Consider the following 16,213-nt stretch of genomic DNA (forward strand, 5'->3'; position numbering starts at 1 on the left):
TGCATGTTTAAGGAACTGAAAGAGGAGAGTTACTGGGTGAGAGGTAGGCAGAGGCTGGGACTTGCCAGGACTTGAGGACCCACTGGGACTTTTAATTCTCATTTTGTCATTCCCTCTTGAATGTTTTCTGAGAATCCTTCCCAGACTGTAGGCAGGGAATAGGGATATGGAGATTAATAGTGATGATGATAATGCCCTATAGTCATTGAGGACTTAACCATTTGCTATTAGAACTCTTGTCCAAGATTGGAGGAAGAGTCTCCTGGATATAGGCAGCTAGTTGAGAATTTCCCAAACTTGGTGGGTCAAGAGAGCTCCTTACGGAGTTAAAAAACACACCCTTCTCCTGGAGATTTGGATTCAGTAGGTGCAACTCCTCCTGGAATTTGTGTTTTTAACAACTTTGACAAACACTGGCCTAACGCAGTGTAGCACAATGGCTTTTCTTTTTTTTCTGGACAGATCCGAGTTTGGGTCGGTGGCAAGTTCACTGCTTTTGCAGTCATCTCGCGCAAACTGCTCCATGCCTCTGAGCATCATCAGTTTCCCCTTGTGACAAATGCGGCTAATGACAGCACCATCTCCTGGCGCTGGTGTGCAGATTAGGTGAGCTGTGATTCCTAGTGAGCGGTGATGACAGTAACAGGATGATGATGAACACGCCTCATGATCGGCTGTCCGAGATCACAGTTGGTGGCTTGGAGGACCGTCCCGAGGCACGACCCAGTTCTTCTGACCTCAAGCTAGGGTTGTCGACTGAAATACAGGAGCCCGGTTAAACTGGAATTTCAGATAAATAATGCAAACATTTTAGTGTAAGTATCTCCCAAATATTGCATGGGCTATACTTACACTGAACAATCATCCCTTGTTTATCTAAAATTCCAACCTAACTGGGCGTCCTGTATTTTTACTTTTGACACCTAGCAACGCCACCTTAGGGGAAAGAAAGGGCCCTCCCAAGCCTGAGCCCAAGAGCACCCTCCCTGAGCACGCAAGCTGGCCCCAGTCCAGGCGCCTCCACTGGGCAGGCGCCCCAGTCGATCCCAGAGGGGCTGCTCACGCTTCCGCCCCGCTCAGGCAGCACTAGCGGCGCCCCGAGCGGCCGAGCCCCACGCGCCTGCCCTGCCGCCCCGCCCTGAGCAGAGGGCGCCGCCCCGAGCGGGGCAGGACAGGCCTGGCGGTTGGGCTGTGTGTTGTCCTGCCGCTCCCTCCCACACTGTGTACTCAGGGGAAGCCAGAAACTCGCTCATCATGTCGGCTGCGGAGGCGGGGGGTGTTTTCCGCCGAGCCAGGGGCAGGACCCTAGACGCGTTTCCCTCAGGTACTGCCGGCCTTTCGCCCGGGGAGGGGATGACTTCAAGGCTGCGGAACGTTCCGTCGGGGGAACCGTCGTTCTGGGGGCACGCGCTTCTAGCCGGACCGCTTTGGGGGCTGCACCCCGGGGGGCTGGGGACCTCAATAGCGGCCGCACCGCCCGCGCTTAGGGCTTCGAGGGGCGCTGTTGAGAGACAGGTGTCTGGGCGGTGGGGCTTCTCTGGCCTTGACCTAACTTCCCTGAGAGTACAGGAGATAGAGTAAGGAAGCAAAGCGTGCTTCCTAGGAGCGTGGGCTGTGCAGTTAGACTTGCTTTCAGCCCTGCCTTGGACACGTTGCTCAGCAGGGCTCAGCCTCAGTTTCCCCACCTGCACACCGGGTATAACAACGGTGAACTTGTCTGTAGCTCTCGTAGGCGCTTGGTGCATGTTCGATGCGGTTATTCTTGTGGTGGTGGTTCACAAGGATGTATTTTATACTCCACAGTCCCGCTTAGTTCCAGCGATAGGGGTCATCAGCCAGAATGTGCGGTGTGCCCGTCGGGACAGCAGGGCGGGAGGGCAGGCCAGGGTCCGGTCAGAGTTAAGTGCTTGGGGTTTGGATTTAGTCAGCCTCGTTGTAAAAATGTTGTGAATTTTGTTTTTTGTTTTGTTTTTTAAAATACCTCCTGGGGAAGCGTGAACAGCTGAAAAGTATTTTTCTAACGCGGTGTTCGACACACACAGGCTAGGTGCTAAGTGAATGTTAGCCCTGGAGCCCTAAGTCAAGAGGGAGGCACGTTCCTGGTTTCCTGGTTCTCTCTGGGTTTTTGCTGCTTGGAGTCAAGATTCCCTCCCACGCACTCACCAGTTTTGTAAGCCCCGGGGACGTCACCCCAGATGCCTTGCGTGATCTGGCCGGTGCTCACCTTTCTTGCTTCATGCTTGTCATCCTGCCCTTTGCCCGGCTCTCCTGCTGCACTGGTTTTCTCGAAGGCCCTTCTTTTTCTTGGCTCCCATCGCTAATAGCCGGGCTCGTAGGGCCTGGCCATTTCTCAACCTTCGAACCCTAGTTAAGGTTCGGTCACTTCCTGGGTCAGATTTTCCCTGGCTAGCCTAATTTAAAAAGTAGGTTCCTCCTCAAGGTCTCTGTCCTAAAGCCTTGTTCTTTTCTCTCTTTGCAGCTCTTGGTGGGGGAGTGGCAAGGTTCTGGAAGAGCATATGGGGGCCAGAAATAATAGCTGTGGCAGATTTTGGAAAATACAGTCTGTGATAGTGCCCATTTAAAACATATTTTAATAGGATTTTTTTCCCCCCAACATGAGGTTTTTGAGATTTATCTGTATTGATACAGGTAGCTCTAGGTCACTCTTTCCTCCTGGGCAGTATTCTGTTGTATACATTGTCTTGCTAGATATGTAGAGTATCTTCCCTGAGGAAGGGGTGTGTTATCTGATGGCAAAGAATGAGGGTGAGTTAACCCGGGCGAGAAAGGGTGGAAACAGCACTGAGGACCGTCGGTGGAACCGGTGTAAAAGTCTGTGGCCTGGCGAGATGGGAAAGGGAAGCGTGGGGGAGGGGTGTGGTGCTCTGTGAGAACGGAGGATGGCAATGGCGGGGGGGAGTAATTGAGGACTTTTGTCTTTACCTAATACCATCAGTTTTAAGCTGCATGTGTGAGTAAGCGAGGACACTGATAAGATTTCCCTTTTGGAAAGAATGGTCTAGCTGCAGCAGTGACAGCGAAAGAATTTCTACCTCCGAGGAACTTGGGGTGCAATCTGATTGCAAGCTGGAGCCCAAGAACTTGGCTTGAAGCCACATTTCCATAGCCCCGTGTTGTTCACTTTGGGTTTATTTATTCGCGGTAGCTGGAGGTGCCTGTGGTTGCGGGGAGGGCTTTTGATGGAAATGATGGGGAGGGATACAGAGGTGTCAAAACTTCTTAACACACCGAAGTTGCCACAGGACTGCCAGGGGTTCTGGAGAACAAGAGTCATTCACCTGGACAAGAACGGGGCAGCGGGGAGAGAGACTGAGAAGAGAAAAGGACAGGACACTTACCCTGCTGAGATAGGAAGAGGGAAAATGACCCTGGGCTTCCCTTAGCAGTGGGGCCCATGCCTGGTCCCCAGCGAAAATGCGCAGTGTGGGCCATTTAGCATAGGGCTTTTAGAGACCCGGCCTCGGCGGGTTGGGCTTAGAACACCTAGTATTGTGGGTTCCTGTCACTGGGTGCTGAAGCCCTCGTCCACCGCCAAGGTGCCCCCATTGCTCTCACCTAGTTTTTGCCGAGTCTTCGTCTCCTGCTGGCTTTGCTGGCACCTTTGAGAGCTGCTTGTAGAGGGTCCACTGCCAGGTCCAGCCGTGTGGGAACGTGAAGCCACTGGAGCTGGGAGGGTGGCTCTAGAGGCCGGCCCAGAAGAGAAAGGGAAGCAACTGGCGTTCCCCTGTCTCTTGCTAAAATACACACTGCCTGCCAGAGGTTTGGTTAACTTGAGCAACACTGCCCCAAATCACAGCCCTGATAATCCTCATATGCTCACTCCTCGAAGCCCCCTCCTGAAATAGCGAAAGTTTGGTTCTCAAGCAAAGCCTGGCAGGTGGAGGGAAGAGTGCTGTCGTGGTGTTTAGGCTGTCATAAGCGAGCACCACAGACCGGGGGCTTATAAACAGCAGATGCTTCTCATGGTTGCGGAGGCTGGACGTCCAGGATCAAGGCGCCGCGGAATGCGTGTGTGGTGCATACATGACCATCTACTTGCCCTGCCCGCACACGGTGGGAGCGGGGAATGAGTGCTCTGGGGTCTCCTTGAGAAGGCGTTCATCTCATCACTAAGCCCCCCTGACCTCATTGCCTCCTCATATCATCACATTGGGGTTTACATTTCAACCTAAGAATTTGGGGGGCCCACAGACGTCCAGTGTGTGGTAAGCACTGTGAGACCATCCCCCCCTCCCCCCCCCCCCCCGTGATCTCTGGGAGCGGCCGGACTGCGAGCACTTTTTCCAGCAGTATCGCCCCTGAAGCTTGGCTTCAGTCATCCATTCTCTGTTAACAGTGTCCGCGAGGCTCCGTTCACAGATGTTTATAAAAAGTAAATTCTACGTGTCTCATTTGAGAAGGTTCCCATTCCTCAGGCATGTTCAGATACTCATTTTAATTAGGCAAATTGATCATTGTATTTCCTTGACACATACCCTAATCAAGACTACTTTCTCCTAGCAAATAATTGTTGTTCTGAAAAGTTTACAACATCTGTTTTGAAGAAATTCTAAAAAAGGAGAAATATTAAGGTAAAATAGGTTTCAGAAATTACCTGTATTTATTTGTTTTCAGGTCCTAAACTGTTCTTTTTTCCAGTTTCATTTTACCACCAGTATATTTTCCACCTTAAGAATAGGGCTCTTTGGTGGGTTTCTTAAAAAGATGATTTCCCCTGACATTTTAAATCTCCGCAGCTATTTCAGAGGAGTTGACCATATTCACCAATCCTGAATATTTCTCGGTCCTCTCTGGAAACCCTCTCACATGGCAGAAAGTAGAGTCTCCAAAAAAATAACTTGCTCCACCTCTTCCAGGTCTCACCTAAGAACTCTTCTAGAAATAGTAGACCCGGAAATGGGTATCCAGGTCTGAACGGGATTGAAAATACTGTAGTTTGAAAAATTCTAATAGATCAATGAGGAAAATGAAAATGAAATAAATGCTTTTAATTACGCCATACATTTAGGCCAAACCAGTTATCTCTTATTTGAGAAGGGCTCCTGTGACTAAAACAAGAATTTTGATTATTTATCCCTGCGTCATTAATATCATCATCAGTCAAAATAAGTGTGTAAAACGTTCCTGTCGTAACATTTCTAAGAGACAAACGAACTTTTATTTGTGAGTACCTTTTTTTTTTGCCTTTCTATATTTTATAACTTTATCGAGGTACCATAACATTCACTCATTTTAAGTTCACAGTTCAATGATTTTTTTTAAAAGATTTTATTTATTTATTCGACAGAGATAGAGACAGCCAGCAAGAGAGGGAACACAAGCAGGGGGAGTGGGAGAGGAAGAAGCAGGCTCATAGCGGAGGAGCCTGATGTGGGGCTCGATCCCGTAACGCCGGGATCACGCCCTGAGCCGAAGGCAGACGCTTAACGACTGAGCCACCCAGGTGCCCCAACAGTTCAATGATTTTTAATACATTTGCAGAGTGTTACAGTGTCAGGATTTTAGAACCTTTCTGTCTCCCCCCAAAAAAGAAACTTTATGCCCATTTGCAGTCTTCCTGTTTCCACTTCTTGCATCAGCCAACTACTAATTTATGTCTAGAGCTTTGCCTTTTCTGGACATTTCATGTAAATGTAATCATTTAATCTGTGGTCTTTTGTGACTGGCTTCTTTCCCTTAGCATCATCTTTTCAGGATTCTCTCATGTTGTAGCAGATAGCTGCACTCTCGTCTTTTTTACTGAATGGTAGTCCATTGTATGGGAAAACACATCTGTTTATCCATTCACCCATTGTTGCACATTTGGACGTTGGCAGGTGTTCCCCAGTTTGGGTACTGGCTGTTAGGAGTAAAGCTGTTATGAACATCCACATACAGATCTTTGTACGGACGTATGTTTCATTTCTCTTGGGTAGATACCCAAGATTGGAATTGCTGGGTCATACAAGTAACGATGTTTGATATTTTGAGGAACTTCCAAACTGTTTTCCAAAGCAGCTGCACAATTTTACATTCCCACCGCTAAGATATATGGATCCACGTTTCTCTGTATCCTGGCCAACACTTATCACTTGTCATCCTCTGCCTTTTTGATTATAACCAACCATATGGGTGTGAATTGGTATCTCATTGTGATATTGATTTGCATTTTCTTAAAGGCTAATGATGTTGAACATCTTTCCATGTGCTGACCGGCCATCTTTGAAGAAATATCTTTTCAGGTCCTTTGCCCCATTTTTTTTTTTTAAGATTTTATTTATTTATTCGACAGAGATAGAGACAGCCAGCGAGAGAGGGAACACAAGCAGGGGGAGTGGGAGAGGAAGAAGCAGGCTCACAGTGGAGGAGCCTGATGTGGGGCTTGATCCCATAACGCCGGGATCACACCCTGAGCCCAAGGCAGATGCTTAACCGCTGTGCCACCCAGGCGCCCCTGCCCCATTTTTAATTGGGTTGTGTTTTTATTGAGTTGTTAGAGTTCTTTATATATACTGGCTACAGATCCCTTATCAAATCCATGGTTTGCAAATATTTTCTCCCATTCCATGGATTCTCCTTTCCCTTGCTTCAAAATATCCTATGCAGCACCAAAATTTTAATTTTGTTTGAAGTCTAAATTATCACCTTTTTCTTTTATCACTTATGCTTTTGATGTCCTATCTAAGAAACCTTTGCCTAACCCCAAATCATGAAGATTGACTTCTGTGCTTCTTCTAAGAGTATTCTAGTTTAAGCTCATACATTTAGGTCTAGGTCCATATTGAATTAATTTTTATGTATGGTGTGGGGTAAGGGTCTCATTATTAGAAAAAAAATTTTTTTTTACTACAGTAGAAACCTAGTAGTTGGTCAATGGATAGAAAAACTTAGCCAAAGAGGGGAATTAAAAAAATTACACATTCTTTTAACATGTCCTTTTAATGTAAACCATAAATGTACATTCATTTACCATTCTTTTGAGGTCGGGCCAAGGACTTGTCTTGGAGTATTGGGTTTACAGATGGGCCTGCCATGGAGCCTTTCTTGCATAAACAACACCCATAATGAATCTTTTCCAGTTTGGGTTTTTTCCAGTGGAGTAGTCAGTTAAAAATCACTTGGAAAGCACTCTGAGTAAAGAATCCTAGGTTTATACTTTCTTTTTCCTCTAATCTTTTACGCTTGTCTCCACAACACCTAATTCAATAGTACTTTATTTTCACCAGCTTGCCTTTTATTGAGTGTTCCCAAAGCATCTGTCTTAGTTTTATTAGAAGCAGCCCTTTTTACAATTCATATTTCTCCGGTTTACATGTTTGACTGATTTAAAAATAAGTGCTAGCATGAACAGGTTCGGGGACAACTCCTGATGGATGCATGGTGCAGAACCCTTGGGGGACCTCGGGTCACAGCCCATGCCTTTGTGGAGGGCGTGGAGAATGTTGGTAAATCTGGGGGTTTGTTAAGGGAATGTCTCTTTCACAGAGAGGACTAACTGGCAGCTTTTTATATTTGTGAAGCATATGATTTTTAACTTTGCCAAACCCTCCCAATTAGTTGCAGGCGATAGCATGGGACCCTGGCAACTGGAGCCTCCGGGAGCCCAAGAACCACTCTGAGCCACTCTCATGACCAGGTCTGATACATAGCCAGACAATCAGGAAATATTTGTTGACTGGAAGAATGCCCAAAGTCTCCACGTACCCTTGTTTAAAAGAAAAAGGAAAAAACACTAGTCACGCTAACGCTGGAGGTCCTTCCTCATTTGTGAAACGAAGGCCGACTGTTGGCTTGAGCTGTCTGAGATGCCGCTGTGGTAATGGATGTGCTGGGTTCATTTCCACGAGGGTGCCGAGACGCTTGGGTGATTTCAGGCCCTAAACTAGGAGATGGGAGCGCTGAGCAGGGAGCGCAGCCCTTCTGGCAGCTGGCCCTTTGACCTTGACACCAGAACATACTGAAATAGGACAGAACTCTTCATCTCATCTCCAGTCTGCTTCTTCTCCTGTCTTCCCCCCAACTCCTATTCAGTCAGAAGCCCAGGAGTCAGTCCTGACCTCTCCTCCTCCCCTTCTCTCCGCAGCCCCGTGCCTTCAACCTCCAGAGCTCACCTTGGTTTTGTCCATCTGTCCCCTTCCCCAGCTCCCACCACTGTGACCCCCAGCCACCTGTCTCTCTCACCTGGACAATTCCAGGAGTTTCTGCATCCACTCTGGCCCCACCGTCCATTCCCTGTACAGCATTCAAAGCCATCTCTTTGAAACAAAAATTGGGTCTGTCATGCCTTGACATGGCTTTTCTCTGTCCCTCTCTTTCTCTCTCTATGGTCTCATTCTTCAGGTAGCATTTTAGAAGAAACCTGTGTTCATTCTAACATTTGCAGTTAGGATCCTGGTCTTTCCCTTTGCTCATTCTTTTCCTTTATGACACTTATTACAACTTATAGTTGTGTATTTATTCCTGTGATTTTCATGCCTTTTCATGCCTCTAGACTATAAATTCCTGGAGGGCAGGAAGCCCAGACCTAGGACAGTGTCTGGCAGTGGTGGCCACTCAGTGGCCATTTGTTATAGAAAGAAATGAGTAAATATGATCACATTTCAGGATCTGCATAACCCATTGCTTACACATGTATCTTGTGGACAAAACAAAACAGAAACAAGGTATTGAATCAACTAGTAGGATCCCTTAGCAAACCACCCTGGGTGGCCCTGAGGTTCATGCAGTGCTCAGAGGTGTCTGTTAAAGGAGGTTCTTGTTCCTAGGTGGGTGCCCTCTCTGGGCCTCATCTGCCCTGAGGATGCCTTCTCCTCGCATTCAGGGCCTCTGTTTGCCCAGCCTTGTGTCTGCAGGGCAGCTCTGCCCAGAGAGAGCACCTTCTTCCACTTCTCCCCGAAGCACCATCTGGGCCGGCAGCCACCTGCTCTCTTGGCAGGGGAGCATGGGTAATTGTTGGAAACAAGTCATAGCAAACATCCACCCCAAAAAGGCGAACCCCAAATGGAGTTCTGCTTTGGAAAAGCAAGAGAGGTTCAGGAAATGTCTTGTTCCCCTGGTAGCTGTTGTCTAGAATAGCATCGGGCAAAGCCAGTGATGCTGAAAGCCACCTGGCCAAGGAGCCCTGGCCTGTCTGCCTTTTTACTTCTCTGAAGGGTTGCAGATAAAGATTTTGGCAGGTCCTTTATCCCCGAATGGCAAGTGTGGCCGCCAAGCTATGACTCAGAAGCTTTTGTGTGTCTCACAAACCACCTTTGGATGTGTTTAGGCAAAGAGAAGAGAGGTTGCCTAAATTCACTTTGCTCCTTAGGAAGAGTAATACGGAGACTCTGAGGACATTGCTGTCACAGTTAATTATTTTGGGGGAGGAGGGGACCCCTGAAGGGTACTCTTTTTTTTTTTTTTCTCAACAGCTTCACATGCCATACTATTCACCCTTTTACAGTGTACAGTTCAGTGGCACTTTGTTCACAGAGTTGTGCAGTCATCACCACAGTCGATTTTGGGCAGAAAGAAACCCGGCACCCCCTCGCTGTCACCCCACCGCCACTCCAGCTCCGGGCAGCCGCTCACGAATGGCACTATTAAATGGGGCGTAAGTTCCGGCAGTTTTACAGTCGGGACGTTTGGATCGTTAAACCAGAAAGGGTCCCAAAGTGGTGAAGATTGTTTTGCTACTGTTGCGGTTTTGTTGTTGTTGTTGTTGTTGTTGTGTTGTTGTTTTTAACCACAAAATAAGATTAGTCCCCGGAGGAGATGAGGGGTATTGCTGAAGACATTTAGACTGTGATTCACTGTGCAGATGGCTACTGGGAGAAACTGTAAAATTTGCATTTCATTGGCATTTGCTCTTTAGCCAGAAAGCCTCCAGACAGCTGTAAAGCTACCCATCTTTGCCGTTTTATAACCGAAGCAATATCCCCAGGATGTGAACGGAAGGATGTTAAGATCAAAGAATGTTACTGTGTCTGTGCATGTGCGTGTGCGTGTATCTATATCATCAAGTATTTTCTGCGCCCCCTGTGTGCTATGGGGAATAAAGAAATGGGTAAGGTTTTGGTGGCTTTGTCTCTGCTAAGACAAGGGTAGGAGTTACCGTAAGTAACAGTCGTGATCGCACAAGCTCACACTTGACTGCTTACTGTGTGCCAAGTGCAGATGCTTTACGTGTATTCACTCAGTCCTTGTTCACAACAACCCTTCAGAGGTAGGTGTGTTACTCTTACTTTACAGACGGGGACACAGACCCTGAGAGGTTAAGAACCTGTTCTTAACCTGGTCATGTCACGTGCTTGGTACAGGGTGGAAATGGGACTTGAGCCTGGTACGCAAGCTTCAGAGTCTAGGCAACGCTGGGACCAGGTGAGGGCTTTGGGAGGTGGAGACTTTAAGTCTTCCTCAAGCCCACATGTCCCGGCATCATCTGTCCTCTGCCCTCCATTCACATTTGTCTCTGGTGGCAGGGTCTGGTACTTGCCGTGCGCTCTGCCTGGGGTGCGTCCCCACCGCCACCCTGTGCCTGGCTCTTATGTCGCCTCAGGGCTCCATCCAGCCCCAGCTCCCACCCATCAGTCCCTCTGTCCATGATCACCGTGATTCCGTCTGTAAAAGTAATGAGCACAGCATGCGGCCAGCTTAGTTGTTGGCCTGTCCGTCATCCATCTCCCCACTGTTGTTTAAGGTCTTAAGGAATGGGACCTGTGGCTTTGCTCACTGTTGAATGCCCAGCGACTAGTGTGGCACCTGTCATGTGGCGCGTACTCAGAACAAGCTTGCTGAATGAGGAAAGAGGAAGAGCTGCATCTGTGGCAGGGGAGGGAGGGAGGCTCTGGGCTGGGAAGGGCAGGTGCAGTTTCAGCAGGAAGAGTTGGTAGAATGGGGAGCATCCCCTGGAGGAAGGAGTGGGAAAGCATGGCTTGTGTTTGAGGAGCAGATAAGGGTCCCCTCGGAGGGATCCTGTGGCATGTTTGCATAGGGTTTCTCAATCTCTGCATTGACCTTATGGGGCTGCCTGTGGAATGTGGGGTGTTGAGCAGCATCCCTAGCCTCTCTCCACTGGATCCCAGAAGCACCATTGTCCTCCCAGTGTGACATGCAAAGGTGTCTCCAGACATCAGATATCCCCTAGGGGTCAAAATCATCCCTGGTCGAGAGCCACCAGTCTAATGGGAACAGTAATCAGGATAGCTGGAAAAGTGTTGCTCTTGCGTTTTAGACCCAAGTGCCAGAATGAATGAGGATCCCTCGACATGTTCACTTATCCCTTCATCAGATGTTTACTGAATGCCTCTCACATGCCAGTGACCCAGTGATACCTGCTGACAATATACCGGAAAGGGAACGTGAGCGTGGGCCTTTAACTCGTGGAGATTAGGGCACAGTGACGCTTCAGCAGGAGAGTTTGGTGATCAGGACAAGGGTCTTGGGAAGTCACAGTGGTGGTGATTGCCTGCAGCGAATCAGAGTGGGGAGCATTGCGTGGAGCTGTCCTGGTGGCCCTGGGTGGGAGAGGTAGAGCCCTGAGCCAGGCTGATGGGGCCGCAGAGGGGAGGGAGGTCCTGCGGAGCACTGGAGATGTGGGTTCATCTACCCGGTAGGCTAAATGGACCCACTGACACACAGTCCTGTCATATGTAGATGGGTGGACTGGGGACCATGGTGGCAAACTCAGGGCCATCAGAAGAGGCCAGTCTTGAAGAAAAGGTGATGAACTGGCTTGTGGGAGTGTTGTAAGGTGCTGATGGGACAAGCTGGGAGCTTGGACATACCCAGAAAAGCAAACACACTACTCTCGATTCCCTTTTTTAGTTAATTCTGTAGCTTTCTAGTCGAGTGTAGACTTGTGGCCCCTCTGGTCCCAATTCATGTATGATGTTGAATCAGAGAAGTTAACAGGAGCCCAAACAGTGAATTTCTAAATACTGTTACAGTGTAGTGATGTGCTGTGTGGTGGTAGGGGCCTGGTTCATCAGACTGCCTGCTCATCAGACTTCTAACCAGTATCTTCCAAAAAGCAGAGATTTAGGAAATGAGACTCTGCTTTATAAGAATGAAACAGAGCTATTTATCACTGTAGTCCACCTTGAACCGTTTGAGGTTGCCTGTAAAGTAACAGGTTTGGCACATCAGGAGAGCACAAATTGTTACAGTGTTAGGTGTTAATTAATGGCAGGACTGATTCGTGTAGGCCTTTTCCTAGTTGTGTGATGAAATAGTGACTCAATTGCTTTTGGGGGTGCATTTATTATAATTAGTCATTGATTAACTAACTGGTAATAGCGAAAGGATCAATGAAATTTCTAATTCTTGGTATGTGTTAAAAAGTCAGCTTTTATTAAGAGTTGACAGATATGTCTGAAAGGTATAATAAAAATGAGGGAGAGGGAATGTATTGACAGAGACACATTTAAGAAAACACGTAGTTCCTGATATTAACTGCACAGAGCAGTTGCAATCTGAATATCTGTCTTTCAGGCAGGATATCGGCATGTAAACCGTCTCGTAGGAAGGATTAGTGGTAAGGCATTGTGTGAGTTTTTAAAGGTTTTTAAGATTCTTCTATGTGTACAGTTGCTTTGTACCCAGTAATGCTTAAAGAAGACTCACAGGCCTTTACTGTCTATGGTTTAATACCACCCAAATCCACCGTCTTTTTATTCCTCAGTTTTGAAAGATGGTTTCTATGACAGTCTCTGTCTGTTAGCTGAAATCTGGAAGTGGCCAAATCCTGATAACTCTCTATACAATGGCTGAATCAGATTTCTCTCTAAGGCCAGTTTTTCTTTTATAAAAATATTTTTAAATTGATTTGAATTTTTATTTTTTTAATTTTTAAAAATATTTTATTTATTTATTTATTATTTTTTAAATGATTTTTTATTATATTATGTTAGTCACCATACAGTACATCCCCAGTTTCCGATATAAAGTTCGATGACTCATTAGTTGCGTATAACACCCAGTGCACCATGCAATACGTGCCCTCCTTACTACCCATCACCGGTCTATCCCATTCCCCCACCCCCCTCCCCTCTGAGGCCCTCAGTTTGTTTCTCATAGTCCATAGTCTCTCATGTTTCATTCCCCCTTCTGATTACCCCCCCCTTTCTTTATCCCTTTTTATTTATTTATTTGAGAGGGAGAGAGATTGCGATCAAGAGTGCAAGAGCAGGGGGACGGAGAAGCAGACTCCCTGCTGAGCAGGGAGCCCGAGGTGGGGCTGGCCCGAGGTGGGGCTTGCCGGGGAGGGGAGTGAGGGGCTTGACCCGGGACTCTGTCTGGGGCGCTGGGATCATGACCTGATCCAAAGGCAGATGCTTAACTGACGGAGCCACCCAGGTGCACCTGATTTAAATTTTTAAAAAATAAATTTTAAAATTTGATTCAGGGCTGTGACTCCTATGGGACCACAACAAATAATTTATTATGATAATAACTCAGATCTTGTTTTTTCTGGGTTATCATTTGGACAGACTTTGGCAGTCCTAGCCAGATAAGTCTTCTCTATGATCTCACCTCCGTGACCACCTGCCTTGAAGTCAGGCCTCTGTGGAATAAGAGGCCTGGTTCTGCCTCTCTGCCCTTATTAGACCTCGAGTGAGTTATTTAACCTTGACCTTGCTGAGTTTCTTCTTCACCTCTAAGCAAAATGGAAGAGTTACTGTAGATGTAGGCTTGTCATTGCACGTGTCCACAGGGGCCAGGTGGTGAATGGGACCAATTGTGGACCGTGGGAATTGAGACCACGCACCCCCTTTGAGGAGCAGCCGCTGCTCAGCCCAGCCGGTCAGCATACTCCAATTGGGCCTGGTTTGGCTGGATTTTCCAGGAGAATCTAGAAAACCAGGTATCTCTATGAAACTCATGAATTTAAAATGTTGGCAACAAATTCAAAATTGTATAACTATTATGGGCCAAACAAAACACATCTGCTAGCCAGACCACATCCAGAGACCTGGAGTTTGTAATTTCTGGAGAGGATCACCAGTTAGCATCCCATGGAAGATGGATGCTCTGGGCTCTAGCCTGTACCCTGAATCAGCCCTGTGCTGTTGGCAGGGACTGTGAGCATCCCAGCCTTCTGGGGAAAAGCTCTGGGCCTTGCCAGCATTATCTTTGTGTACAATCTCCTTATTTACCAAGATGTTCCATCCGAAGGAAACTTTTTGGAGATAAAAATGTCTTTATGGAGGTGGACAACTTGCAGGCAGCCCAAGGCACATTCCGTCTCCTTTATGGCTCTCTCCTCTCGGGGCCAGCCCAGCAGCACTGAGATTCTGAACAGTGGGAGCCGCTGCTCCTTAACTGTGTGATTTTGAACTTGAACATGACTGAGATCCCTAGCCAGGCCTCAGTATCCCCTTTTGGTTAAATAAGGGGTTAGTGATTCTGCAAATCCCTCCTATGCTGAAAATTTCCAGTGCTGTAGTGGGAAAAGGTTGGCTTCTATAAGCCTCCAGCCTCCCTGGGATGGGCTGCAATGGAAGGGCTCACTCAGCTCAGAACAGGAGGGTCAGGTGTAAGTGGTGTGGTTAAGTATGTGAGGCTAGGGCTTGTTTTTTTTTTTTTTTTTTTTAAGATTTTATTTATTTATTCGACAGAGATAGAGACAGCAAGCGAGAGAGGGAACACAAGCAGGGGGAGTGGGAGAGGAAGAAGCAGGCTCATAGCAGAGGAGCCTGATGTGGGGCTCGATCCCATACCGCCGGGATCACGCCCTGAGCCGAAGGCAGACGCTTAACCGCTGTGCCACCCAGGCGCCCCTCGGGGTTGTTTAATAGTACCTTCTGCGGCAGACAGACTCTCCGATGGTCCCAGTGACCCCTCCCCCCACCTACTAGTATTCATGGCATGTGTGATCCTCTGCTCTTGAGGGGCTGGCCTAGCAGCTTGATTATAATGAATAGAACACAGCACAGTGATGGGATATCACTTCCATCACTTCCACTTCCACGTTACATAAGATTATAACTTCTGTTTGCTAGCAGACACTCTCCCTTGCTGGCTTTGAGGAAGCAGGTTTCTATGTTCTGAGCTGCCATGTTGGAGAGGCCCACATGGCAAGGAAGTGAGGGTAGCTTCTGGACCACAGCCAGCAAGGAACCTAGTCAACAACCCTGTAAGTGAGCTTGGAAGCAGATCCTGCCCCACGTGAGTTTTCATGTGAGACCCCAGCGCTGGCTGACACTTTTACTGTGGCTTGTGAGAGACCATGAGCAGGTATTGGAGGCTAAGCCATGGCCAGATCCCCAGCCCACAGAACCTGAGACAGCACCTGGGTACTGTTCCAAGCTCCTGCATCTGTGTTCATTGGTTACAGTAGTGATAGAGCGCTAATACACCATCTCTGTGAATTTGTTACAAAAATTAATGTTGAAAAAATTCGGTTCACTGTGGACATTCTTATTTATAGACGGCTTAGGTGTTTCAGTTCAATACCTGTGTGCTTTATGTTGTATTAACAGTAAGTACCCTATAGACATTACCAGAAGATTTTGTCAAATGTTTCAAAAGATTGTAGTCTTGTTTTGGTATGATGTGGGTCAGAAATGAGGTCTTAAATTAATCAACCTAACTTTATTCTTTAATGCATTCATTCTACAAGTACTTAGTTTATCTCAAAACTTGACTTTGGCCTTATCATAGTCACCAGTTAGGGTCCCTGACTGCATTCTTTTATCAATTTTGGAAATTACCTGGGCTGGATAGAGACAGGGACCTAAAAATGAGTAGGAATATATGCAAAACAAAAATACAACCAAACCAAAAAAGCCATCAGTAGGGAAATATGCAAAACAACAACCAATCCTCCAAGCCGTTATTTCAATTTAGGGAAACAAAAATCACTTTGCACCTGTTTCTGATCAAACACGTTCAAGCAGTTCCTTGATGAGTTACAGGTCAGTGCTTCTCAAACTTGGGTTTGTGTACAGATCACATGGGAATCTGTTAAAATGCAGACTGCCTCAGTAGGTGTGGGCTGGGCTTGGGATGCTGCCTCTAGAGCAAGCTCACAGGTGCTGATGCTGATGCTGGTGCTGGTGCAGAGGCCACACCTTGAGGCCTGAGGAGTAGACCCAGCCCTGCTCCTTGCGCCCAGTGCCGCATGCTTCATTGGTGCCCTCCTGTCCTTCGCACTTTCTCCCTCAGCCTCCACTTCCAGCAGTTCTGCTCCTTTCTGGGGGGTTATCAGGCCTTTACCATTTAACCAAGCTGT

At 47.4% G+C, this 16,213-nt stretch overlaps 1 protein-coding gene across 5 annotated transcripts in view; it reads left to right on the forward strand.

Annotated features, from left to right (window-relative positions):
- Window positions 1–1,127: 1,127 nt before the first annotated feature.
- Window positions 1,128–16,213, forward strand: part of CPPED1 (calcineurin like phosphoesterase domain containing 1) — a 201,860-nt gene continuing 186,774 nt past the window's right edge. For 2 of the 5 annotated variants that reach the window (XM_045777909.2, XM_045777908.2), the window contains exon 1: window positions 1,128–1,324. In XM_045777909.2, the coding sequence (XP_045633865.1) occupies window positions 1,255–1,324 (70 nt within the window). In that variant the 5' untranslated portion in view covers window positions 1,128–1,254. The remainder of the gene's footprint in view (window positions 1,325–16,213) is intronic. The other 3 variants (XM_087870393.1, XM_045777906.2, XM_045777911.2) reach the window with 3 other exon arrangements.

This window comes from Ursus americanus, chromosome 2 (assembly GCF_024610735.1).
Source record: "Ursus americanus isolate L20-20 chromosome 2, mUrsAme1.1.p, whole genome shotgun sequence".
NCBI classification, from domain to species: domain Eukaryota; kingdom Metazoa; phylum Chordata; class Mammalia; order Carnivora; family Ursidae; genus Ursus; species Ursus americanus.